The sequence below is a fragment of the Amblyomma mixtum genome, chromosome 7 (assembly GCF_055824585.1).
Source record: "Amblyomma mixtum isolate Tamu chromosome 7, ASM5582458v1, whole genome shotgun sequence".
Taxonomy (NCBI): Eukaryota; Metazoa; Arthropoda; class Arachnida; order Ixodida; family Ixodidae; genus Amblyomma; species Amblyomma mixtum.
Genome location: NC_143018.1, coordinates 5,155,173 through 5,182,977, shown reverse-complemented (window position 1 = coordinate 5,182,977; position 27,805 = coordinate 5,155,173). Strand labels below are relative to the sequence as shown.

Genomic DNA, 27,805 nt, shown 5'->3' with positions numbered 1-27,805 from the left:
GTGACGTGCATGTTTGGATAGCGGTGGATTCCATTTTCTGCTTTGGCGCTTTGTGAGGCATCCTGAACGTCGTCACGGCGTCGTGTTTTTTCGGGACCTTATTTCGCGCTCTTGTCGGGTGACCGTTCCGTAGTTTTACGCTGTCCTTCGTAGACTGTCGCAAGCTGCTGCGCGGGTGCCCTCCGTGTGTTGAATTCACAATTCGTAATGGCCGGTGCAACGTCGACGCTTTGGATGGGGGACGTGAGTAATCCACGCAGTAGTAACTTGAAATGCTGCGCGTTCTGCGTTTGCGAAGTTCGGGGAACTTCCGTGGTCATGCGGGCTTGTTTCTTTTTTTTTTGGAATGCATGTAAGTAGTTGGGGATAAAAGAGTGTATTTTCTGTTACTGGATTAAGTTCGAGTTCGTTTTGGCAACTCGAGTGAGGAGCGCACGGCAGCGATATGTCGGCCCTTGCCAACCCGGCAACAGCATGCATGCTTACTTTCCATGCCTGACTTGACACAGATTTGTGTCGCTTGCTGTCCGTTACTCTGTTCAGACTCTTTGCATGTTGAATCTCGCCATTTACGGCCAGTTACGAGGGGCCTGCACATGCTAGCTGATACTGTAAATAACACAATTCGTTAGCAAACTGTACGAGAGTTTGGCGCGTTTCTCGCCTCATGTGTCTAACTCGCAGTTGGAGCCCACCATGGACGAGTACTTTCTGCAGCAGGCTTTTAGCATGATGGGCGAGAACCCGGTTCACGTCAAGATCATCCGGAACCGGCTTACAGGGTGAGTCCTGTTTCGTGACTGCACTACAGGCGCAGTCAGTGCCAAGCTTGGCAACGCATTGCTTGTTTCTTAGCCTGTTTGGTCAATCTTTTACCTCTCTGGAAGGTATGCGTTCGTGTGTGCCGTTTGGCGTTAATTCGACTCCTATCTACTTCCGCGCTGCTGATGTGCCGTCGCGGTTACTTCAGTAGGCTTAGTGACATTTCGAGCGTGTAATCACTGAACTAAATGCTGGTTTGACCGGTCACAGCCTATTTGACCAGGCTTCGCGCGGGAACAGCGAACGAAGTGTCACCAGCGCTAAAGCGTTAGCTTGTTGCCGCGTGCAGCTAGGCACGTATGCGTGACTTTGTGCACTGCATCAATGCCTTACTATTGTTATTCATGAACCTCGAGTACAGGTCGGTCATTTGGGTTTTCAGGTCTTAGAAGGAGGCAGTTTTTAAATGATTCGTTGATGCGTCTTGGCGCATTTGATTAGAGCTGCTGAGCAGTCTTTGTGCTTGATGACCACAAAACACACTTCCCACGCGTCTGCTCCTGAGACAGAACATCACTAAGTGGGGTGTTGCCGGTTTTTCCGTTGCAGGATGGGGTAAATTTCGAACCCGTAAGGCGCCAAAGGGTTGAACTAAACCGAAAATTTTTGGGAGTGCCGATCAGGCACTTAGTTTCCACGGTTCAGCCCCTCAGGGCGCCTCAGGTAAGAATGCAGTGTTGCTTGTGCTGTTACATGGCTGCAGATTATGGTTTTGAGTGATGGATGTCAGTGTATGCAAGCTGTATTGCATGTGAGGTCTTCTTGTTGAGCTGTAGTAGACAGTAGGGGCTGAGGTTGATGTCATTCGAGTGGCAATTGTTAAAGGAGTACAGGCACCTAATTTTTGGGCATGTTTTTTTTTATTGATGTGTAAGCCATTAGCATACATGGATTGTCATGTGGTATTTGCCTACGCTTGCTAAATAATTTATAATCCAATTTCTCTCTCACACTGTTCAGTTTCAACAGTCGAACGGTGGCTGTGACGTCAAGTTGCGTGTAGGTCACGTGAGGCATGAAAAAAAAAATGTGAGATATAATCGCTGCCTCTCAGTTTTAATTCACTACAGTGCTAAAGCCTGCCTGCCTCAGTAGCTGGAATGACAATGAATGAAAAAGATTATATTGCTGTTTTTGCATGCCTTGTGGGACCTAAACACAACTTCAACGTCACAGAGCTGTTGAAACCAAAACAGCATGACAGAAAAATTCGATTATAAATTATTTAGCGGTTTTAGGCGGGTACCACATGGCGGTTGATGCATAATAATGTCTTGCACATCACTGCAAAGATGAAGACATGCCACCAAAATTTGGTGTTCGTGCTTTTTTAGCTTCTTGCTACAACGCACCAAAAAAACTTCGTAATGGACTGCTTCTTTAATAGCCTTGGGCATTCGGACAGAATTCTTAATGTCCAGCAGAACTACTGGGTTTCAGAGTAATGCTAACAGCTTTGTGAAAAATCGTCTTGTCTAAGGATAAGCAATGCTGACATTGGGCAAGTTTTAAGTTAGAACTCAACGTTCTGAATCTAGACAGTCTTGAATTTCACCGTGTGATCAGAAAGTTTTTCATTGTGTTAGGCATCGGTGTTTAGTTTGTGTATTCCCACACTTCTGCAAATACCTGTTATTTACTTCCCACGTGTTTGGAGCTTTCTGTGAAAATATTGGCCGAAAATTAACTTTGTAGAAATGCGCAGGTGCTGTGGTTAAAAATGACCTTTATCTACTGGCCACAATAGTGCTTGCACTGCTGGTCAGGCTAATGCCTTTAAATTGAACGCAGTTAGTGCAAATCGCGGCATGCATTATGTATTCATAGACAATCTTCCTTGCACGCCGCCGCGGTGGCTCAGTGGTTATGGTGCTGGGCTACTGACCCGAAAGACGTGGGTTCGATCCCGGCCGCGGCGGTCGAATTTCTTTGGAGGAGAAATTCTAGAGGCCCGTGTACTGTGCGATGTCAGTGCACGTTAAAGAACCCCAGGTGGTCGAAATTTCCGGAGCCCTCCACTACGGCGTCTCTTATAGACCTTTTCAAAAAGGGGTCCATGGGCGCCGCCATATTGTGCGCTGGGCTGTGCTCGTAGTACAGGAAAGAGTTAGGCACGAGCTCCCCCACGTTTTCCGCACAGCCCAGAAAACTGGTTTTTCCGGGGGTCCTGAAAAGGTCTATAGCCTTAGTCACTTTGGGACGTTAAACGCCATAAACCAACCCAACCAATCTTCCTTGCAGAGAATACTCTCCGTGTCATTAGTTTGGTCACAAGTCTAGTTTGGGGTCAAGAGGCCGCTGTTAAAACTGAGCGACAAGCTGGGCCTTCATTGCGAGCCATTGGTAAGGGGCACGTATAGAGAATGCAGAATATGAGGATGGGACTTTCGTCTCTTGAAAGGATGCCTCGTTCCTCTTGCAGCAGAGGGCACCTTTACTCTTGCTCTCTGTCTCATTGCCGAGCAGGTTGCCTCGAGGCTACGGATTCCTGGACTTTGGTGATGAAGCGGCCGCAGAGAGGGCTTTGCTGCGCTGCAATGGGAAGCCAATTCCCAATGCAATGCAGGTGCGTGCAGCTCTGCATGGGAATGTGTGTTGAAACCTTTTTGTTTGTACCGAGTGTTCATTAGTAGCGGGCTGCGCGTCTCATTTTTCAAGCTTATACACACATGTAGGGTACAAATGTTGTCACACTAGCTTGGAAAGGGTCCTCTGTTTGTTTCATGCAGTGAAGAGAAGTGAAGTGAAGCTTCACCTGTGGTCCTTTGTTAGCAGTTGTGCCAGTCTAACGGACGGAGTTAAGTTGGTAGCTATAATTTAAGGGGGGACGAGGGTCTTAAAACTGACCTTTTTATTTGTTGCTCAAATCTCATGAAATTTTACACACATATGTATTTTTCTCTTCTGATTCCAAAAAATATAGTCATAATTGAGCTGGTGGTATTAGATCAAGAGTTATCTTAAATTCTAGAGTGTAATTAGGTAATTTCTTACGCAGCCTTGAACTTTGTCATTGCATTTTGTTACTTTTAATTACGTGAATTGATAGCCAGCGAATTCCCATACCTGATGACATTCTTACTTTTTTTGTTTAGGCCATGTATAGCTAGCAATTTACAATTAGCTTAACCAGTTGCAGTGTCAAATACTGCAACCTTTTACTCTCAACAGAGTATATCAGGATGACATGGCTTTAGAGAAAAACGAAGAATGTCATCGGGTATGGGAACTCTCTGGCCTTCAATTCATGTAAATAAAATTAACAAAATGCAATGAGAAAGTTCATTGAAGCTGCGTAAGAAATTACCTAATTACATTCTAGACTTTGTAAGATCTAAGACAACCAGCTCAATTGTGATTACATATTTGGAATCAGAAGAGAAAATTACATCCGTGTGAAAGATTTCATGACATTCAAGCCATAAATAAAAAAGTTAGTTTTAGGACCCTCGTCCCCCCTTAAACACAGAACAACTTTAATGCATGAACAATGAGACCGATAATGCCAAATACAGTGCAGCTGCACTTTCACCAGAGCATGCTAACGGAAGGCGCCATATATTATTGCATAGAATGGCATGGCCTTAGGGGTATTTTGCATTAGGTCATAGTTTGGTGAATAGGCGTGGACCCAGTGTGCATGCCACTCCTCCAGTAAGGCGCGCCACACGCAGACCGCTGATTAGCCCTACAATTGGGGATATTCAAAATTCCGCAAGTGCGCTTTCCCGCATAACAATGTTGCCCCCAACAAGATGGCCAACTTCGCTTATTATAAAGGAGCTACATGGGCTTCAGGACAGGTGCTAAAGGTGTGGATAGAATGTAAGAAACGTGTTTTGGAAGAATCAAACAAAAAACCAGTCTTTCTTGCTTTGTTTCAGCTGGAAACGCATGGTCAGCCATCTTGTTGGGGGCAACATTGATATGCGGGAAAGCGCACTTGCAGAATTTTGAATATCCCCTATTGGTATTGGGCACGTCACAGCTTGATGCTGCTTTTCCCGATGAAAGCACAGGCTTGGCATGGCAAATGGTATGCAGCTTACGGAACTCTGTGATGTCAAGTGCTTAGCTTGAATGTTGCGGGGTTAATTAAAAAAAAAAAAGTCGGAGGGGGGAATTGTCAAGTGACGTCCCTCCACAAGACTGAATTACTTGATGGATTGTCGGACACGCACCTCTGCTGTGTTCACAGTGGCACGCATTTCGAGGACGACCATTGTAGTCCGCCCATGTAGGAAGCTTTGCCGCCAACTGACTATCTCGTAGGCCCCTTCAGCAAAGAAATTTACTATGGTGCAAGCAGCTTTTGGTGGTGCCTTTGCTAAAGTGCTCGAAAAACCAAGCGAGAGTGGACAAGATGCAGTGACGAGGAAGCACAGAGTGTATTAAATGAGCGGGTGTGACCTCTTTTCTTCTCATAGCCGAAGATGTTCCGGCTGAACCATGCCAACAGCAACTCTGGCAATGGTGGTGGAGGAGGCTACCAGCAGGGTTACTCGGGTGGCGGCGGCTACTCCAGCGGGGGCCATTCCCAGTACGGATCTTCGTAAGGGCACTGTGCCTGTTCTCGTTTGCATTATTGTTAGATCCGGTTTCACATCACATTTAAGGGGGGATGAGGAGATCGAAGGCGACTTTTCTATTTTTCGACTTAGAGATTTGGCAGACTGGCCTAAAACAGCATCAAACGATCGGATATAAAGTTTCACAATGACAGCTTCAGTAGGTTCCCTTTTATCATTGTTTATATGTTGTCCCATATTGCTTGCTTGTGGAAAGCCTAGCATGACATAAAAACAAGCTACAGGTCTGTAAATGCTTTTAACAATTACCAAGAAGTGTAGTGTAAATCAAGACTCTCCTAATTTTTTTTAAACTTCTCTGCTTTTTTTTTTTTTTTTACAAAGGACACAATATGCACCTTCTGTTGTGTTTAGAATGTATCATGCTCTAATTGCCATGTAATAAAAACATGAGAGCCTAAATGGTAAATCTGAGACTGTCTTGATGCAGACCACATTTCAGTGATCACAACAAAACAAACTGGGTAAAAATCCCTGCACCCATTGCTGTGCTTTGCTTTCCACGAACAAGGTATTAAGCTCGAAACAAACTTTCGAGAAAACAAGCCTGAAAGTTGTAAGCTAGCACACACTGTCTATGTGTAGATGCCGACAAATATATTTATATTTGGAGCGCTTAAAGTTTATTTTTGGGTGAAATATTTCAGTACAGCATAGAAACAGTGTTGGAGATGCCAAAAAGTGTACGTTTCAAAAATCGACTTTTTTCGCAATTTTTACGATCTGATCCCCACATCCCCCCTTAATGCTGCGCAGAGTGTTTGCCACTGTTGCTCACGGTGCTTTCCATGACTGGTACTATGCACTGCTCAGATTGTTAGAAGCCGCCATGGCACCTGGAAGTTCAGCACAAATTGCATCACTTGGCTGCTGTCCCAGTAACAAGCCAGGTTGCCTGGGAAAGCACTCTGCAAGCGTGGCTGTTCGGGCTAGTTGGTAATTCATGACAGCTAAAACAGCTAAAAAAAAACACAGCTCAACTTTCAGAACACCACAGTGCTGTGGTGTCTGTCTATTCTTTGTCCCTGTCTAAAGTTGTCGTGTTTTTTAGCTGTTATAAAGCACTCTGTTCAGGTCATTGCACTGAGCTTAGGAGGCTGTGCCAGCTTCGAGCCTAACAAAGTTGCTTCCTGTTTAGGAAGGAAAAGGTCTAAAAAAGTGTTTATCGAATGTGGTCTGGCAATGACTGTTGGGCCATCCCCTTAGGCATTAGGCTTCAACGAAACGAAAAGGAAGCATGACATGCAGGTTGAACTCATGAAGACTGACCAAGAAGTAAAGGCAAGAAGAATTAGTAAATTTGGTGTGCATTTAGCAGATTAGTAGATCTGAAAAGCACACATGTCATCATTGCTGGAGGCAGGAGTGTGGCCAGCCTTAGTGCACACTTACCCCTAATGGAGCCCCTCATTTCAATCGTGTGCGAGCTAGAATGCTCATTGGCATTCGCACAACCGAACGGGTACGAAGAAAAACTGTACAGCTAGCTTTCTTAGAGACATCACAGCTGAAGAAAAACTCTGAGCTCCATCGTGACCCCATCGCCTATAAGGGGCAGTTGATTGTACTGAGCAAACCAGGATGGCTTTATGTAGTGCAGTGACATTACAACTGACGTTCGGATATAGCATACCAGTCTGCCCTATCTGGGTGTTCTACCTGTCTCTGCCACTGACTTGACTTTGTGTACCGTAATTCAGTTGCTACATGCATTTGACAGAATAGACCAAATCTGGAGGCTGCCAACATTCTGGTCCACCCTTTATTACAGCGGACTCTTCAACAGTGAACAGTGCCTCGTATTATGTGGTCTGTGTGTACAGTCCCAGCAATAATATTGCAGAGCATGCTTCGGTAATCAAACTCCTGTCACGCCTTACCTTGCGAAAACTAGGAAGTATTTTAGACAAATGTTATCGCATGCCACTGGTGCGCTCGCGTGTGAGCCCACTCAACCATCGCATCTTCTGTAAGGAATGCGCGAGAAAATTTGAAGCCCATGAAATGTTCTTTGCAATATCTTGGCCATGCTCGTACCTTGCAAACACACAGCAACGACAGCAGCAACTTTGATGCTGTCATTTTGTTATTAACGTATAGTGTATGAATCACTTCCGAATATGAAGTCACCAAACTTAGTCCTCACGTGACAAAAAAAAGGAAGGAAAAAATTGATTTTAAACCTCCTCCCCCACCCCCAAAGCTCTAACAGCTAACAGGTCAAGGAATGATGTCCGCAGTGTGCTCCTCGGTACATACTACTTTCGCGAACCCATGCTTGCTTACATAGCTCCTGTGCAGTTGCAAACCTTTCTCTCCTCCTCTCCTCCCACGTTTTAGCAGAAGGAAAGAAAAACGAAAGAACTCTCCTTATGTCCATAACATTTTATTTCTACTTAAAACCTTCGAAGCCTTCATCTTCGGATGCACTATCAAAAAGTTCGCCCTTTTCTGGAGGCAACGCGGCTGAAACATGCTCTTCGCACTGCGTACACGGAGCAAACAAAGTTGCAAAAGGTGACTAAAAAAGAACGCTGGCTTGTCTTGACAATGGCGAGAAGCGCGATTGTTGACATCTTTTGGCATTTCACATTACTTTTGCTTGGGGCCTCCGAAACAGCCATGTATTTGTGATCCCGGAAGTCGTCATTCCCGCCGTTTCATGATAAAGTTCACCTAAAAAAGTTGCGCATGGCGGCCCAGTATTGATTTTGGTGAAAAAAAGCTTGAACATGAACTTAAGTAATTTCTGAACTCGCAAAAAAAAAAAAAAAATTCGCATCTAAGACGCACTCTTGTATAGAACGCACCAGAGAGATTTTTGAAAAAAAGCAGCGTCTTATACACCGGAAAATACAGTACTATAGCCAGCAACATACGTTAGGTTGCGTCGTCTTAGAGTTCCACAGCATATTTTTAAACCCTGGCTAAAGTTAGCTGGGACATCCTGTGTATGGTAAACTCCTCTCAGGTGTTCAAGTGCTCGCAGACTTTCTAAGTATACACTGGGGCAGCCAGGTGCATAGTGGTGTGGCAAGCATGCCACTGCAGCAGTGTACTGTCCAAGGCACATAGTGTCGTACTACTTTGACAAGTTCGCTGAGTGCGCCACCCCCACAGGAGCTCTCATTAAAAGATGAATGCACTGTAATGTTATCGGCGCTCAGCATCTTGACATGCTGCCAAGAGCTATGCTACGGGCACTGTGAAACTGATTAACGCACTAAGAAAAGCTAATGCTTAAAAAAAAATGGTAAGTTCTCAAAGACAAAAGGGGATTGGGGGGGGGGGGGGGTAATTGCGCGAGTAAATACGGTACTCTCTGTGCTAGGTGAAAGCTGTGGGGGGGGGTGAGGGGTGGTAACAAATGTCACCAACGCCAAGTCACACTCATCCAGCCCAATTTTGCGTTACTCCGGATTTTTCACACTATAGTCGGATTCAACGCAAGAACGCAGTGGCTTTTCTCTGTCAAAGGCCCCCTTCCAGCCAGTGGTGTTGGCCAATTCTTGTGACTTTGCTAGCGTGACAATGCAGGGAGTGGCGCCACAATGGAGAGGGGTGCTATCCTCTTGCCACATAGCGCTAAACAGGCACGGACACAGGGAGACAAACAGGACAGGATGGAGACAAACAGCGCCCATCCTGGTTGTCTCCCTGTGTCCGTGTCTGTTAAGTGCTATGTGGCAAGTGTACCGTCACCAACTCGCCCAAGCTTCCATTCTGGTGCTATCCCCGACCTTAGACGGCAGGGATTGTCCCTTTTCATCTACCACTCCCTGCTTTGTTACACTAGCAGGGCCATGAGAATCGGCCGATGCCATTGGCTGGAAAAGCCGCTGCGTTCTTAAGTTGTATTAGACAATAGAGGGCATTAGTTGTCAGTGAAAAAGAGTTCTGGGCCCTTCATCATCATCATCATCAGCCTGACTACGCCCACTGCAGGGCAAAGGCCTCTCCCATGTCTCTCCAATTAACCCTGTCCTTCGCCAGTTGCGGCCAGTGAGGGCCGAGGGTTACCGTATTTACCCAATTCCAACGCGCACCTTTTTTCGGGGAAAATACGTCTCAAAATCGCATGCGCGTTGGATTCGAGTGCAAACCGAAACTGCCCCATAGCTGCCCATCGTCATCGCCATTATACGATGTGGGAGCTCACTAACTGCTGGAAACATGGGAGCACGTTTGCTCGTCGTTTTCTGCGTCGCAGGAGCCGTTTTCAACCGGTGTGGCGCTTGTCATTGGTCGCGTGCTCAGCGACCACGGACCGCGTTCACGACGACGGTATCCCGTGCACTGCCGCGGGCGGACGCCTCATCACTGCCGTTGCACGATCAAGATACGCAGATCGAAGAATATGTTGATGAAACAACGGTTGTCGGAAACGCGTCATTTCGGCGGTAAAGTTCCAAAAACGATGAGACTCCTTTCTGTTTTGCGGCCGACTCTCTGACAGAGATTACATCGTCCGCAGGCGGGGCACGCCGCGCCGCTGACGAGGTCGTGCATCATGCCGATCTCACAGATAACAGCGCTCCCGCGCCCGTTTTTACAGTCGAAGATCTTTATCTTTCGCTCAGACGCACTGACGAAGTCATGGATGCTCCGCAAGAAGCATCGCCGTTGCCGCAGTTACGCCTAGCAGCAGACGAACCTCCCGTAACCGGAGCTCTCCGCTTGCGCTTGGGGCGTCTTCCTTTATACTGATGCTTTGTCAGGAAATTGCGTGAGCGAAAATCTCGTTTCTCAGTCACATCCATAGTGGAGATAGGAGAAAAACCCGGGCAGAAGCGTTGGTTCACGTCTCGGTGGCGGCAGAACGAAGAAAGAGCGTCTGCGCCCGACCGTGCGGTGGAATGCTCGTAGCCAATGGAACGGCTCCGATCGTACCACGTGATTTGAAGGGCCAGTCGCGACGCTCGACTCGAGCGGGAAACGATCTTTTTTTTTCGTATTTTTATCAAGAATGCGCCGCTGCCGAAGTGGCTTCTCGCATGTCGTAGACGATGGGTAGGCCTACTTCCCCGCGAATATTCAAGAGCGGGCGACGCCGTGGAGCGAAATGCCGCGTTCCCGAAATTCGGTCAAATTCGCACTTTCGCGAGCCACCGCGAGTGCTTTAATAGTATTTTTTACTAACTTCCCATTGATTATTGGCTTTGATTTTTTTACACATAAAAGAAGAGGCTTGGGGGAATACAAAACGCAAGAAAATACAAAATCGACTTTATCGAAAAAAATCGCGGTTTTTTCACCCGCATCTCCCCTTAAAATATAAAAACGGTTGCAAATTATTTTCATTCGTGGAAGTCACATGCACGTTAGAAGCGGGGCTTGTAGTTTTTTTTTTTTTTTCATTACCAATATCGGGCGCGCGTTAGAATCGGGGCTTGAAATTTTTTATTTTTTTTTGGTGCCGTAAATTGGGTGCGCGTTGGAATCGGGGGCGCGTTGGAATTGGGTAAATACGGTAATTGGTTTATTCATAGAAGGCTGCGGCCAATTACTACACCAGGGTGGCCAAATCCTCTTCTGGTGAGGAAGTGCGTAGTCAGTTCTGGTCACAGAGATCAGGCCGCACTCCAGGCCTGGTTATGCACTTCCATCGACACGCGGGTTTTTTTTTTTTCTTAACCCAGTGGAGGATTGCGTGGCACCGGGATTTGTACCCCGGTCCTCTTGCACACGAGATGGATGCTCAACCTCTACGCCATCGCTGCCCCCCCCCCCCCCCCTTTTTTTTTTTTCAGAATGTTCAGGACTTGTCAAGCTGCTTCTGTAGCTTTTTTCGCAAACCTGACCATTCTCAAATGTATATTGCTAACGGAAGAATAAAGCACTTTTACTTTACTTATTTACTTTACTTACTAACTTACTTACTTTATGTACTTACTTAGCTTACTTACTTTGTTGTAATAAGGGAGTAATTACTCATTGACATCCACCCTACCGCAGCCATAAAACTACAAAGGAAAGCTTAGCAGCTTTCTTAGAAACTTCGTAGTTAAAGAAAAATTCGTCCTGGTCCGGAGTTCGAACCCAGCACCACCGCTTCACCGGAGCAGTCACTCTACCAATTGAGCTAACCGGGACGGCAAGCTTATGGTAGGGCGAGAGCGAATTGATCAATAAATCGAAGTGGGAACTGAGTTAGTCAAATGTTTAGGGGAACCCCGCAAGGTGGAGTAGATTTGTAATAAGGGAGTAATTGCTCATTGACATCCAATTAAGCGCAGCCCTACGGCTACGAAGGAAGGCTAACTTACTTCGTTGAGGCAATAAGGCTGTGTTGCCAAAGCCCTGGAATGGTTTACCCACTACCACCGTGCAATACATTCCGATCTTGCTTTGAGCCCTTTCGCGTAAAGATTGCTTTCTTTTTTTTTTCATATAAAGCCCTGTGTTACTAATTCCAGAATTCTTTTCATCTTTCAATCCATCTGTTTGTGAGCGCTTGCGCACTGCCTACACAGTTTACATGGTTTACTCAGATTATTGTCTGACGTGCGTGAGAGTGCACATTTGTGCTTTCCTGGAGCCCCTACTTCAGTATGTGTTAATGACATGCGTCGGTAGGCGTGTTCTGGACTAATTTCACGTGCATCTATTCACCGCGATGCGAGTGCCAGCCAGTGTGGTGTGTGTGTGTGTGTGTAGACATCACCCGTGAAACTCATTGTATTATGCCATCATCAGCCTTCATTCGCACTTTTCGTTTCCTCCCCTTCCCTTTCCCCAGTGTGGAGTAGCAGGCCAGGGCCATGTTGCCACCGGCTGACCTTTCCTCTCATTAAAATTCCTTCCCCTCTCTCTGCTTTATTCCATAAATAAATTTGCGTGAATGCATTTCACATGGCTCAGTTTGTGGATGTCGTTAATTTTTTTTTATGCTACAAATGTTTTTGTGGCCCCACGAGATCGTATTGTCGAGGTCACTTTTTGTCACAATGACACCGTATGCCAGCCTTGTTTGGTTAGAGCAAAGTTGGACCTGCCCTAGAATGAGTGTGGTCTGTGTGCAGCTGCGGCATTTCACCGTGGTTTTTGCGTGCAGGTCGAACGAGTTGTCCATGTTTGTGGGCGACCTCTCTTCGGACGTCGATGACACGCTGCTCTACCAGGTGTTTTCGCAGCGCTACCCATCGGTCAGAGCTGCCAAAGGTATGTGTTGTGCTGTGCCCTGAGTCGCCTGCCGGTGTGCATTGGGCAAGTGAGGTTGCTGGTGCAGTGGTGCTGGACCCCACGGGCCTGAGCAAGGGCTTTGGCTTTGTCCGCTTCAATGACGAGGGCGAGTACCAGGAGGCCCTGGTGGACATGCAGCATTCCATGCTGGTGGGCTCCAAACCCATCCGTGTGGGCGTCGCCAACCCCCGCAGGTGAGTTGACATTCAATCACAGAGGAAATGCAGTTTCTCTTCTTGCTCTGGAATCACTGCTGGGCAGTTCGCTGCTTTCCAGAGTGCATTTTTGGCAGTTGGCCTGAGGATCGATGCAGTGTGGCTTTCAAGTGCAGAGTTGTGTGTTGGCAGGTCCACGAGAAGACTGGTGTTCGTTTCTGAGCCGTGGGGTGTTCGTTTTTTTAAGCCGCCGCAGTGGCTCAGTGGTTATAGTGCTCGGCTGCTGACCCGAAAGACGCGGGTTCGATCCCGGCCACGGCGGTTGAATTTCTTTGGAGGAGAAATTCTAGAGGCCCGTGTACAGTGCGTTGTCAGTGCACGTTAAAGAACCCCAGGTGGTCGAAATTTCCGGAGCCCTCCACTACGGCGCCTCTCATAGCCTTAATCGCTTTGGGACGTTAAACCCCATAAACCAAACCTCTTCCGCATTGATAGTCAGCAACATACGCAGTTGTCAGTGTCGATGTGGTGAACGATTTGTTGGGTTGTACCATGTGCGGTGGGGGCAATGATCATCGAAGGGATGAGCAGTGGACCAACTTGGGCCATCTCACGGCGCCACTGATCGGTTCGTACGGCGCCGTACCGTGGCCGAACTGTCTTAGCTGGAACTTGCCATGCAAACGCTGAGGTTCAGAACCAAAAGTTCGGTTTGGCCACAGTTCGATTCAGTAATTCCACGAGCTACACAGACTTGCCGACCCAGGAGCAGCGAGATGTTGGTTTCAGCGATGCCATGAGTGCTGGGGCTGTTATCACACTCTACGATAACAAACATGCTGGCTCTTGACGGGATCAACACCTGGTTGTCAGAGACGCACAACTTAGCCCTGCGTGGCATGGTATCGTCGTTGACAGGGCCTTGGGTGGAAAACGACATGATTAGCTCCTGAAGGCTGATGACGGCACCGTACTCCTGAAGGAAATCCAAACCGAGTATGAGGTCCTTGAAGCACTCCGGTAATGCAGCAAAGCAACGAGGGAAAGTAACACCGCGGATCTGGATTCGCAAAGTGCAGACACCAATCGGAGTTACGACATGGCCACCAGCTGTCGAGATCTGTGGCCCAGACCAAGGGGTCAGAACCTTCCTCAGGGCCGTGGCTGACCGACTGCTCATTACAGAAAAATCGGCGCCGGTATCCGCGAGTGCGGTAACGTCATGGTTGTCGGCGGATACCGGAATTTTGGCGGAAACCAGTCGGTCGCAGCGTGTCGTTGAGGTCGTTGGGTCAGGTGGTCGTCGGTCGGAGCGTCGCGGCGAATCTTCAGGTGGAGGCTCTTGACACGGTCCAGTGGCGGTGGCCCTTACCACCGGAGGACGCTGTCTTCAGTTTTCCCGATATGGGACGCACCTCTAAACTGGCCAGAGGATGATGGGCGGCTGGGCGAAGGAAACTGCCTTGGGGATGGCGATCAGGACTCGCGTCGCTGCAAGGTCGAGGACTGCACATTATCAGCCAGGTACAGTTTGATATCCTGTGGTCTTTCACCGTAGCACAGTTGAGGTGCATCAGGTGAAAACCCCCTTAAACCCATTCTGCAGTAGGGGCAGTGACGGTGGATATGGCCTGGCTCCCTGCAGTAGTATCAGAGCGGCCGATTGTTTGCCGTACACCACACGTCCGCTTTGTTCATGGGGGGCCTGGACTCCTGCAGCACGGAGGGTACTGCTGCGGTTGGGTGCTGCAGAGATGGTACAGGCACAGGAGCGAAGGGGGAAAAGGCTTGCATCGCTGGCCCAGGACTCCGTAGTGCGTCGCTGTACATCATAACGGAGGGCGCCGGGTTTGGAGCTTGGGGCGGCTGCACAGCTCGTCGCATTTCGTCACGGACCACGTCCGTTACGGCAGCAACAGTGGCCTGTGGAGCTTCAAAGCGAAGTTTCGCCAGTTCCTCGCGCACAAGGCTTCTCACAAGCTCCCGAAGCTCCTCGGCGGGCAGCGACGTAGGTGTGTACTGGGAAGCGGCTGCTACAGTAGCCTGACGTCCGTAGTGTGCTCCCTGTTCCTGCAGAGAGTGCTCGATACCCATTGTCTCCCTTGTAAAGTCGGCCACTGTTCTTGGCGGGTCACGGACCAGTCTGGCAAACAGCTGCTCTTTTACGCTGCGCATTAAGTGGCGTACTTTCTTGGCCTCGGGCATAGCAGGGTCGGCCCGATTGAACAGTCGCGTCATGTCCTCGATGAACATCGCGACACTCTCGTTTGACTGCTGTGATCTCGAGTGCAGGGCGATTTCAGCCTTCTCTTTTCTTTCGCTTGTGGTAAATGTCGCTAGCAGCTCTTGACGAAAAACCTCCCAGGTGGTAAAGGAAGCTTCGTGATTCTCGAACCATGTTTTGGCCGAGTCCTGCAGCGCATGAGAACCCCGCCACTCGGTCAAAGCTGGCCAACCAGTCTTCGACGTCCTCGAACCTGTCCCAGTGGAACGGTGGCGGTGACAGAGGTGCGTGAAGGACGAATGACTGGGCATTCCCGGAATGCTGAGTCATCTGGCTAGCCATGGTGGATATCATGGCTCTTACCGCTCCTACCGGCGCTTTCAGTTGACCGAACTCCGGTTGTAGGCCTCGCAGACGGCGGCTCGCTTTGTGGACGGGTGTTGAGTCCACGCGTGGAGAACAGGCGTCAAGAGTGTCCTCGCAGTCGGAGTACATGGGACGCTACCCAGCTGCTCCACCGGATATGTCACCGACAAACGGTTGAAGAACACAGCCCAGGTTTAATTAGACAAGATGGGCGTGCCAGACAGCAGGGAGTTCGAGCGAGGAAGAAGGCAATCTTCGAGCACCTCGAATGCCCAAGGCATGGCAAGTTCCAGCTGAAACAGTTTGGGCACGGTACGGCGCCACTGATTGGTGCGTATGGTGGCAATATCGAACTCCGTGCCACACCGCGCCTGCGCAAGTGCGCTTCTCCCAGTACACCCCACTTTGGAAGTGGGCTTCTCCCATCGGTGCGTGCCTTGCATGTCCTTGGACAGCTTCGCACGGAGCTGCACAAGTAAAAGCCACGTGATGGGAACTTTGTGGGGTGTGTGAAAGTAAATGGGAATGGCCATAGGGGCATGTAAGGAGCTGGGAAGAGGGAAACCGTTCTGGCCGCAGGCTCCCGATTGTCGCATGCTGGTTGGCTGACTCCGCAGGCGTAGCCAAAACAAGTGATGTCAGCTAGCCATCGTCAACGTTTTGGCCATTTTGGCTGTTACTGCTGTCGGTGCTGCTTGTGCCTGTGATGACTGGTGTGGTACTGATTGCGGTGTGGTGTAGTTTTTTTCGCTTTGTTTGCAAGGCCAGTGCGAGTTCACTTGTGATTTGTGGGGTGCCATGCGTTTTTGCTTTGGTCGCATTTTTGGGAACCATGAAGGCGAAAAAATGCAAGAATTGGGACTTGGCAGCAAAGTCGGACATCATTCGACGGGTGGAGGCTGGCGAGAAAAAGTCGTTTGTCGCCGATGCATTCAGAATTTCTCACAACACGCTGAGTACAATCCTGATGAACAAAGCCGACGTGAAGTTGAAGGCAGCACAAATCCAGTCGCCCTGGAGCATGTTGTATGTGTGCTCCGACCTACAAGGTCGAGAAAGCTTTGTACACCTGGTTCTTAGAGGCACACACCTTAAACATCCCTTTCGATGGCCCGATGCTCATGGAAAAAGGGAAATGGTTTGCTTTAGTTTTCCGAAAAGAGAATTTCACTGGTAGCGGTGGTTGGCAGCAGCGTTTTAAGAATCTCTACAGCATCGTCGGAGAGACTCTCTCGGGTGAAAGTGAGGCGACCAGCAGTATTGACACAGAGAAGTAGCTGTCGGAAGAGTCGTCAGAGGTGTGCGATAGCTTTTCGCCGTCACAAATATTCAATGCAGATGAGACACCATTGTTTTGGCAAATGCTGCCAAATAAGGCTCTGTACCTGAAGGGCAGTGCATGCCTTGGTGGAAAGAACAGCAAAGTGAGAGTCTCGATTTTGTTCGCTGCAAATATGTATGGGTCATGCAAACTGCGGCCACTGGTTATCGGCCAAAGGAGGTCGCCACGCTGTTTCAGAAACACAAAAGGCCTCCCGGTTAAGGCCTCCCGGTTCGGCATGCATTTAATAAGAAGGCTTAGATGACACGTGATCTTTTCACCGAGTGGCTCCAAACGTGGGGTGCCGAACTGGAGAAGTCAGGCCGCAAGGTTTGTCTTCTTCTTGCCAACTGTTCTGCCCATCATGTCGTCTGCCAGTTGAAGCAGATCATCAAATTTCTGCCTCCAAATACAGAGGCGAAACTTCAGCCTCTCGATCAGGGCATAGTGAAGGCATTTAAGGCTGGTTACGGATAGCAACTGGTGCAAAGGCTCCTAATTAACCTTCGGTTGAGAAACCAACTCAAGGTGGACCTCCTCGCAGCCGTACAGATGCTGGCTGGTGCTTGGAAGGACGTGAAGCAAAGCATAGTCGTGAACTGCTTCCGCAAAGCAGGGCTTGTGGTGTCTTCAGATGGCAGGTGTCTAAGATGGCGGTGCTAGATGCCTGGACAGCGAGTTTCGTGAGCTCTCAGCGTTCGCAGGCGCCGTCCCAGATGGCTTAACATAAGCACAAGATTTTGTCTGTGCTGACGACGACGTGCCAGCCATTGCGAATCGTGCTGGTGCTGAGATTGTGGCTGACATCATTGATACTGAGGAAGCGGACCTGAGCAGTGGTGAAGATTCTGGCGAAGAGACCCAGCCGCCATGCGCTGTGGCCCAACTTCCATCCGCATTCAGCGTCATTCGTTGCTGTTTTGGCGCAATGGAAGGCACTGGCCTTTCTCATTTGGTTACCATCAAAAAGCTTAAGGACAGCTTAATGAACTTGCACTGAAGTGCAGAAGAAGAGGCAAGCTAAGCTGACTGACTTTTTTCTTATGAAATAAAGGGCGGTGGTTGTGGAGCTGTGCTTTCGTTTTTTGTGGACTTTGGTTGGCTTCATTTATATTTTTATACTCGTCATCCGATAGTCGACTGCCCCTTCATAGATACATGCTACATTTCCTGGCAACTTTTGTTGACCTTTTCTTGCATTTTTTCATTTTACACTATTTTGTGATTTCTGTTGCATCACTGAAGTTGAAATGGCCACCATTGCTCAGCTTCGTTTGTATTTTTCTACTCGTGTCCGATACCGTATTTACTCGCATAATAGGCGCACTTTTTTACCAGAAAATCCGGCTCAAAGTTCGGGGTGCGCCTATTACGCGGGGTAAAATTTCCGGAAATTTTTCGACTCGCAAAATTGAACACACCGCGTAAACGCACTCGTGTAGGGGCCGCACCCCGTTTTCGTGAAGAAAATGTTAAAAAATAAAGGTCCGTGTAAGGGCCGCACCGAAACTTTCGCCTCCGCGATCGGCTCCGGCTGCGCGCAACGGGCGCTTGATCGCGGAGGCCACACACGCGCACAGGAGCTTCCAGACGCCGCCCACGGAGGGCGCCCAAGGCCAAGCTCATCATCATCGTTTTCCTCCGCCGCGAGCTTTCGCTATCTATATCGCCATCAGCATCTCCAGCTCTTTTTTTGTTGTTGTTGTCGTTGCTGTCAAGTGCCGGGATTTGCGGTAGCGCGATAGTTATCGTGGTTTATGGCTTTGCAGCGGAGCGTTGCTGTTTTAGCTCGACGGGCAAGCACCTTAACAGCTACACGGCTGGGAGTTTGCTCTCGAACGCGGCAAGCGTGCGGCAGGTCGGAAAATACGACGTGGCCGAGAAGTGCCGCAGTTGCGACTGCGGCGTCCCTAAATTTTCGTACGCGACTCCAAGCGCCGAGGTTTTCGCGGGCCTAAGTCGGGAACGTTTCCAGCTGGAGATGAAGCTTTCCAAACAGACGTTTAAAGTGAGCATCCCTGAAAACTGTGTGTGGCTGTTCTGCGCGATGTCGTTGTACGTGCTGTGGGTCCGCAGCAGCTGCGACGGCAGCAGCACTAGTAGGGACTAGTAGTCAGTTCAGCAAAAACTTTGTTAAAATAAAGATTGGGAAGCGGGGGGTGGCGAGGCGTCGGCTTGCAATCGTGTAAATACAGTATTGATCACAGTGCCAAGTTCGGGGTGCGCCTATTATGCGCGGAAATAAAAAAATCTGATATTTCGCGCCCTAACTAGGGGTGCGCCTATTATGCGAGTGCGCCTATTATGCGAGTAAATACGGTAGTAGACAATCCATTTAAGAATATATGTTAAATTTCCTGGCAACTTTTGTTGGCGTTTTCTTGCATTTCTTCAGTTTTACATTGCTTTTGTGATTTCTTTTGCATCACTGAAGATGAAATGGCCACCATTGGTTAGCCTCATTTCTGTTTTTGTAGTCGTCGTCTGAGAGTAGACTGTCTCAATAAGAATATATGCTACATTTCCTGGCAACTTTTGTTGGCATTTTCTTGCATTTCTTCAGTTTTACATTGCTTTTGTGATTTCTTTTGCATCACTGAAGATGAAATGGCCACCATTGGTTAGCCTCATTTCTGTTTTTGTAGTCGTCGTCTGAGAGTAGACTGTCTCAGTAAGAATATATGCTACATTTCCTGGCAACTTTTGTTGGCATTTTCTTGCATTTCTTCAGTTTTACATTGCTTTTGTGATTTCTTTTGCATCACTGAAGATGAAATGGCCACCATTGGTTAGCCTCATTTCTGTTTTTGTAGTCGTCGTCTGAGAGTAGACTGTCTCAATAAGAATATATGCTACATTTCCTGGCAACTTTTGTTGGCATTTTCTTGCATTTCTTCAGTTTTACATTGCTTTTGTGATTTCTTTTGCATCACTGAAGATGAAATGGCCACCATTGGTTAGCCTCATTTCTGCTTTTGTAGTCGTCGTCTGAGAGTAGACTGTCTCAGTAAGAATATATGCTACATTTCCTGGCAACTTTTGTTGGCATTTTCTTGCATTTCTTCAGTTTTACATTGCTTTTGTGATTTCTTTTGCATCACTGAAGATGAAATGGCCACCATTGGTTAGCCTCATTTCTGTTTTTGTAGTCGTCGTCTGAGAGTAGACTGTCTCAGTAAGAATATATGCTACATTTCCTGGCAACTTTTGTTGGCATTTTCTTGCATTTCTTCAGTTTTACATTGCTTTTGTGATTTCTTTTGCATCACTGAAGATGAAATGGCCACCATTGGTTAGCCTCATTTCTGCTTTTGTAGTCGTCGTCTGAGAGTAGACTGTCTCAGTAAGAATATATGCTAAATTTCCTGGCAACTTTTGTTGGCATTTTCTTGCATTTCTTCAGTTTTACATTGCTTTTGTGATTTCTTTTGCATCACTGAAGATGAAATGGCCACCATTGGTTAGCCTCATTTCTGTTTTTGTAGTCGTCGTCTGAGAGTAGACTGTCTCAATAAGAATATATGCTACATTTCCTGGCAACTTTTGTTGGCGTTTTCTTGCATTTCTTCAGTTTTACATTGCTTTTGTGATTTCTTTTGCATCACTGAAGATGAAATGGCCACCATTGGTTAGCCTCATTTCTGCTTTTGTAGTCGTCGTCTGAGAGTAGATTGTCTCAATAAGAATATATGCTACATTTCCTGGCAACTTTTGTTGGCATTTTCTTGCATTTCTTCAGTTTTACATTGCTTTTGTGATTTCTTTTGCATCACTGAAGATGAAATGGCCACCATTGGTTAGCCTCATTTCTGTTTTTGTAGTCGTCGTCTGAGAGTAGACTGTCTCAATAAGAATATATGCTACATTTCCTGGCAACTTTTGTTGGCGTTTTCTTGCATTTCTTCAGTTTTACATTGCTTTTGTGATTTCTTTTGCATCACTGAAGATGAAATGGCCACCATTGGTTAGCCTCATTTCTGCTTTTGTAGTCGTCGTCTGAGAGTAGATTGTCTCAATAAGAATATATGCTACATTTCCTGGCAACTTTTGTTGGCATTTTCTTGCATTTCTTCAGTTTTACATTGCTTTTGTGATTTCTTTTGCATCACTGAAGATGAAATGGCCACCATTGGTTAGCCTCATTTCTGCTTTTGTAGTCGTCGTCTGAGAGTAGACTGTCTCAATAAGAATATATGCTACATTTCCTGGCAACTTTTGTTGGCGTTTTCTTGCATTTCTTCAGTTTTACATTGCTTTTGTGATTCCTTTTGCATCACTGAAGATGAAATGGCCACCATTGGTTAGCCTCATTTCTGCTTTTGTAGTCGTCGTCTGAGAGTAGATTGTCTCAATAAGAATATATGCTACATTTCCTGGCAACTTTTGTTGGCATTTTCTTGCATTTCTTCAGTTTTACATTGCTTTTGTGATTTCTTTTGCATCACTGAAGATGAAATGGCCACCATTGGTTAGCCTCATTTCTGTTTTTGTAGTCGTCGTCTGAGAGTAGACTGTCTCAATAAGAATATATGCTACATTTCCTGGCAACTTTTGTTGGCGTTTTCTTGCGTTTCTTGCATTGCGTTTTCTTGCAGTTTTACATTGTTTTTGTGACTTCTGTTGCATCACTGAAGATGAAATAGCCACCATTGGTTGGCTTCGTTTGTATGGGGGAAAACGAGGTTATGTCTTTGATTGACCATTGGGAACACTGCATTTTTTCTGAGAAATCATACGCTCAGTGCGAAAGGAAGAATGAGAGCCTGTGACACCAGGACGTACAGTTGAACCTCGGGTAAAGATATAAGTTTCAAAGTGGAACGCATTGATTACATCAGTTACTCGTGTTAGAAGCAGGCACTGAAATTTGTAGAGACAAATCTGTGGGAAAGCTCAAGCAAAAGATTCTTAAGCGCCGAAAACACAAGGTTACAAAGAAGCGCTGTCTTTGAATCTGCAGCCTGCTGTAAACTTGTGAAACTGTACCTTACAGTATGTGGCATCGAAAGAAAAATGCACAAAGTTTATAACTCAAGGAACGCTAGTAGAAGTGCACAGTACAGTCTGTTAAAAAAAATAGCATTACTTTGCTTTGGTGGCACTTGAGAGCATTAGAAAGCATGGGCTTTTGCACACAGTCGTTCTTCCTGCAAATGAAGTTCCTGCTTGGAGGTGCCTATTTGTGTGCCAAAGTGACAAACGGTTTAGTCACGTGCTGGTGATCGCAGTTTTTTGCTGCCAGTAGATGGCACCGGAGTGCTACAAGCATAGGCAATTCAAACGATTACATTTCTTTGAGGTTTTCTTTGCTCGTTTACTTATTTTGAACCACGATAGTGGAAAAAAACTTGCTATAACCGGTACCTTGCACGCCTTTTCCATTTTGTTGTAGAAACCTGGACCTTTGTTGTATCTGGTAATTCTTTGTTTCTGTGTTCGTTATGAAGTCATCTGACAAAAGCTATTGCGAAGCCCATTGTAGTGAATGCTATTGTTTGACCTTTGTTGCTGCGTCTCTCTTCAGGGCTGCTACCGGCGGAGGTGGTGGTGGTGGTCAGCAAGTCTATTACCGTAGCCAGTCGTCAAACTACTACTAGGAGCGGAGGAGTGTTCTGCTGGCTGTCAGGATTACAGACCCCCTGCACAAAAGTTTCAAGAGCCTTGTGTGCATTGGATGCCTGTTTGTGCTTTTAATAAATGTTTTTGGGAGCCATACTGTAGCTGTACATATGAACACTTAATGACTGAACCATCTAGATCATAAAAATTTTTGTCATAAACATGCTTCCACATCTTTTATGCCAACAAATACAGTTGACTCTGCGATTTGGATTTGAAGGGAACCAGAAAGTTGTCTAAATTATGCAGCTAGAAATCTTCTTAATATAATGTAAGTACGATTTAAACGAGGCAGGTTAACAAAGACCCACTGCACATGGTATTTAAGGCGGCCAAGGCATCTAAAAACAATGTTTATTTCAAGTAATCGCATACATTTTGTGGGAGCCAGTTTGCGAGAGCTGGTTAGGCCCTGTTTGTGGGTATGTGGTGGTGATTCTAACGGAATGGAGACACTGTGTATTTAAACACTGACTTTTAATTGAGTTTACTCTTCAGTTTGGTTGCGTAGTACAAAAACTCGCAGCATCATTTGTCGCTTCTTTCTCTTTCTCATCATTGATTAGGGTGTGAACATTGTGTACTCAATTTTAAATGCTGGAATAGACATACTGACTGCAGGTGTTTCATGTAGATCACTCTGACCATTTGTATTTTTCTTTACAATGTTGTTTTGTGGCACTTAAATAAAACTACCCTGTTCAGCTTAATTTGTGTCCAGCTGTGCTGCTTTGAAGTCGTATAACTTAATAGCAAGCGTCAAGTGTGTGTGTGTGTGTGTGTGTATATATACACATTTTTTTTTATCTGAAAGGGATGGGAAAAAGTGTGAAAAGCCTAGCAGTCTGAAAAAGTGAACTGTGCCATTGACAATGTGGTGCTTTGGATGGCTTTGTTGTGTTTTATGGCACATATGTGACTTAGGCTATCTCGCATCAACTGCACGGCGAAACTAAAAAATTTTCTGCCTCGTAGATAGGTCAGCTACTGTATGCTTTGTTTCACATTTGTAGCTGATGACTGCCTGCGGTGTGAATTGCATGATGTTAAGTTTAACCCTTTAACCGCCAATGCAACTCCCGAAAAACGTAACAAAATTCCCAAATTTTTTAAGCTGTCGCAATTTTTTGGCATGCAGTTTTAATTCTGAAAATATATATAATTGATTTCTGGTTCGAATTCGCAAAAAAAAAAAAAAAAACTGAGGGAGGCTTTTCCTCAATGTATGCCGTGGTAATGGGTCAAAACGTACTGAAATTGGAAGTATTCATTTGATGCAAATCGCGGTAACACAACTGAAAAGCGCACTTAAGAAGAATATCTGCCAGTTCTGGGAGTGTCAACCGTCAAGGTGTACCCCTTTTCAAGAAAGGGCTCCATAAGGTCCATCACCACCTTGGTACTCTGCTGTCCCCTTGCCAGTGTAGACTATCAAGTTGCAGATATAATCACTTAAAGATTCACACAATAGAAAGAATTTAAGGCCAAATCTTGTATGTTTGAGCAGAAGATATTGCTTTCATGCTAATCTTCCCTTGAAAAGCAAGAGGCTCTCATCAACGGACACATCCTGGCACATAGGCAGCACCCTTGTTCAGCCTTGTGATAACGGGCCACAGCTTCCATAGCCTGGGGTGTGGATGGGTAGCTTCATCGACGATTTTCAAGTTGGTGAAATGCAGGCAGCGCATCAATGCACCGAAGCGGTTCCTGCTCATGGTCTTTCCTGAACACTGGTGTCTCCAAAGCTTCCTTTGTTGACCAGCGCATCTCGACTTGGGGTTTGCCAACAATAACCTACATATCATTAGTGTAAAGAAGACCATCATCTCACCTCTGTCTACTGGTTTCCATGTTCCATGGTTTCCCGAGCAGTACAACACGCTACCGCGTAACGGTTTGTCTCCGTCACGATTAGATCGGTGATGCTCCTGTCAAAAAATACACGGAACCAGCCGAGAATATTATTCTCGTCAGGGTGTTCACACGCTGCCACATATGTGCACTAAGCGCCTCACCGTTGTCGTCATCGTCATCACGTCGTCATCTCAAGCAATATCCGGCTCAAACACAAAGTCCAAATCACTGTCGGACACTAATTCCATGCCGTCAGCAACGCTGCTTTCGGTACTACTCCAAGAAGCACCTGTTTTTCTCCAAGCATCGCCGCCACCAACATTCAGGTGAAGAGCCATCATGAAAAGGCAGTTGCCGGGCAAAACGTGTGCGAAAAGTGTGAAATACGGTTTTTCATGGACAACTATCGCCCTCTAGGGATGACATTTGGAACAAAGCAACAGTTTACCGTAACATAGCGGAAAATTGGGCCGGACGAGCGTGACTCATCATTGGTATTGGTACAAACTCCCATGACGAGTACAGCTCAAGGTTGGCGGTTAAAGGGTTAAGGGTGCTGCTTGCAGCTGCGCTGTTGTCATACCAGCCTTCGATCATGGCTTCATAGCAGAACTAAAGTACCAGTTATGAATTTCAGCAATCGTTTCTTATTTGTGATAAACGTTAGAGATGAGGCCCCAATGCATTGCAATCCACCGTCATGATGGGTTAAACATGTCCCACGCAGCACACGCAGTTGGTGCCAGCTAGGAGGTCTGAGTGAGTGTGCGTGTTCGTATCCACTTGCAACAGTGCTTTATTGAAGCCAAGGGCACCTTGTAGAGCTTAGAAGCGGATCGCAGCCCTGGCCTTGCATCAGGCATGCCTTCTACGAGGGCTGACCTCTCGCGTGACCATACGCTAAGTGTCTGTTCACATAGTATCGATATCCAGAGGCGGCAGAACCTATCCTTGAAAACTGCGATCTGCCCAAGGTGCAGCAGCGGAGGAATGAAAGCATCACCGGCTCTGTACGGGGGTCGGCCTACAGTTACCCTTCGGCTGAAATAAACAGACACACCCCTGAGAAGGAGGAGGCCTACAAGCACATACCAGGACGAATGGGCACGCCAGGAGCGTGATCCGGTGTCGCAGCATGAGAAACTATGGTTGCCCGTGGAAGGCTGGAGGTATGTGTGCCTGCGTGCAGTTGGCATACTTGCAGTAATTTGGGGGCGGGTCACTACGATGCCATGTGAAAACAATGGAAATTTGTGCTCTTCGATTGGTTCAAGCCCAAGGACAACTAATTCCCTGCCTAGGCACCTAGGTACATTACATGGCTTAAAACATCGGGTTTCAGCATCGCAGACGGCTTTTCTCTCAACTACATCATGTAAAATAAATATCTCTTCTGACTGGAACAGTCTGCTCCTTATTCCGCACTTCGGAGGAGAAAGCAAGAAACTTTGGGACCATCACGAAGTACGAACAAATTGTTCATTTGGCACAGTCAACAGGATTTTCCAACAACAAGCGAATACAATCAACAGCGGTGGACACCGGACAACAGGGTTGGCATGGATGGCAGACCCGACAGTGTCTTTGAGCAGGCAGCTACTCGCCATGACCAATCTCTCCAGCCCTGTGGAAGAGGTGAGCATCGCGGAGAGACTTCGGAAGTCGGGTGAGTGCCTCTTGGTTTCCTGTTGGGAACGGCTGATGACGGTGTCATGCAACTTGTGAGGTGGGGAGAATAACACCACAAATATGGAGTCGGACGCGGATGAAAGCTTGCAGGAGTTGGTAGTGACCATGTGACGTGGCAGGCGATCTGAGTAGCGTCATGTACGTCCGAAACAGTGTCGGAGTAGCAGATGAAGATGCTGGAGCTTCGATTTAAAATTGCTGAGGCAGAAAAAGAAAAGCAGCGCTTAATTCTGGAGAGCCAGAAGATGCGAGCTCAAGAGCAGGCCGAGTCCCAAGAGAACAGTAGCAGCGGAGCACTGGCTGTGGGTAGGTCAGAGGAGTATAGGCGTTTAAAATATGTGATATTAGAGGAGGGAGTACTAGCACCAATGCAGAGTTGGGAGTTTGTGGTGCCCGGATAGTTTGAGGGCATAGAGGTGACTCTTGATTCGTATGACGTCCCATCAGAGTGGAGTACCGGGCTGGTCTTGCCACATTTCAGTTAAAGGACATGCAAACTGCGTTTTGTTGACAGCCCAAGAAAGAAGACTATAAGAAAATTAAGGATGTTCTAGAGGGCACAAGTCATCAGCGGTACAATAGAGAAGGCTGTTTGTGGGGTGGCAAAGGCGTCATATGAGACGGGCCAGTTCGCAATCCAGCTAAGAAACTATTTCAATTAATATATGAAAACCTTGAAGGCAAGAAGTTCTGCAGAATTAAAGCAGCGATTGACTCGGGCAGGTTGAAACGGCAGGAGGAAACGGAGAGCAGCTGGTACGAACTGTCTCACAGCTGTAAAGTTGCAAACCTCGGACCAGTTAATCATTGCTGTGCTTGACTCCGGAGCTGAAATGATTGTCATCAGATGGGCATTGGTGCCAGAATGTGAGGCAAATAAAGCTGAGGGGAGCAATCTGAGAATTAAGCGCTGAGCTGGCGTACGTACGTTATTCCTCTCACAGTAAAAGAAGGTCCGCTGTTCATCGTTCGACGATGCGCAACCAGCTTTGCTATGTGCGCTGACGGAGAAATTGTTGACTGGAGTAGATGCGCTCATAACTCCAGCAGGCTACAGTGAACTCCTTAATGAATGACCAAATGCAGGGGATGTCATATTTCAGAGGTAGAGTGAACACAGCAGCAGAACAGAAACATGAGCAGATGGGTGTACCCTTGGCAGTCATGGGAATAGAGAAACGAGCTGAGCAAAAGCAGAACGCGCGACAAGTTTTTCACGAGGCAGAAGATAATGACTTGTCGTTTCAAGATGCTTGGAAACGGGATAGGCCTGGCAAGCAGAGAATGGTGATCCAGGGTGATCTACTCTATCATCAGGGCCACGTAGCGGGACGCATGTGCACAGTTGGTACTGTCATCGCATAAACGGCGGGAGGTGCTAGTAAGAGGACATGATTCGCCTTGGTCATGTCACCTGGGGGAACGCAAGACCTTGCATTGTATAAAAGCGTCATTTTATTGGCCGAACATGAGCTGCGATGTCAAAGAGTACTGTCTATTGTGCCACCAGGGTCAGATTATTGCCCCTATGAGAACGCAGGACCATGTACCCATAATGGCATTGGTCAGGCCTAGTGCACCATTCCGGATGGTATACATGGATTGTATCAGTCCACTTTATCCACCAAAGGGACACCGTTATGCACTGTGCATAGTCAATTTGCATACCAGATGGCTGGAACTTATTTGTTTGAGGTCTTTCACAGCTAAGGCTACCTAGCTGTGATGCGCTCATTCAGATACTTTCCTGAATGGGTGTGCCTGAGACCATATATACTCGGATCAGGGCAGAAATTTCACGTCAAGTTTGACTCGGATTGTGCTGCAGACAATGGGAGTGACTCTTAGGTTTTCCACCCCAGATCGTCTACAAAGCATTGAATTGCTAGAGAAATGGAGTGACACTTTTGAAAGGATGCTATCTCACATTGTACGTGAGCACGGACGTGATTGGGGTTGAATGGTACCATTCCTGTTAGGG

At 47.1% G+C, this 27,805-nt stretch overlaps 1 protein-coding gene across 2 annotated transcripts; it reads left to right on the top strand.

Annotated features, from left to right (window-relative positions):
- On the top strand, positions 1 to 22,988 carry LOC149334835 (tRNA selenocysteine 1-associated protein 1-like). 2 transcript variants are annotated; one of them, XM_089551461.1, is made up of 7 exons: positions 1 to 243; positions 685 to 782; positions 3,289 to 3,388; positions 5,250 to 5,362; positions 12,466 to 12,572; positions 12,640 to 12,787; positions 22,184 to 22,988. In XM_089551461.1, exons 1-7 carry the CDS (start codon positions 208 to 210, stop codon positions 22,254 to 22,256), a joined length of 675 nt encoding a protein of 224 aa, XP_089407587.1. In that variant the 5' UTR covers positions 1 to 207; the 3' UTR covers positions 22,257 to 22,988. The 2 variants fall into 2 exon arrangements, with proteins under 2 accessions (XP_089407587.1, XP_089407586.1); XM_089551460.1 differs by having other exon boundaries at positions 5,250 to 5,374.
- The last annotated feature ends 4,817 nt before the right edge of the window (positions 22,989 to 27,805 follow it).

Excerpts from the sequence above, each read along its gene's own strand:
- LOC149334835 (XM_089551460.1), top strand. The coding sequence starts at position 208 with ATGGCCGGTGCAACGTCGACGCTTTGGATGGGGGAC. Across the intron at positions 244-684 it reads CGACGCTTTGGATGGGGGAC|TTGGAGCCCACCATGGACGA; the intron begins GTGAGTAATCCA and ends TCTAACTCGCAG. Across the intron at positions 783-3,288 it reads ATCCGGAACCGGCTTACAGG|GTTGCCTCGAGGCTACGGAT; the intron begins GTGAGTCCTGTT and ends ATTGCCGAGCAG.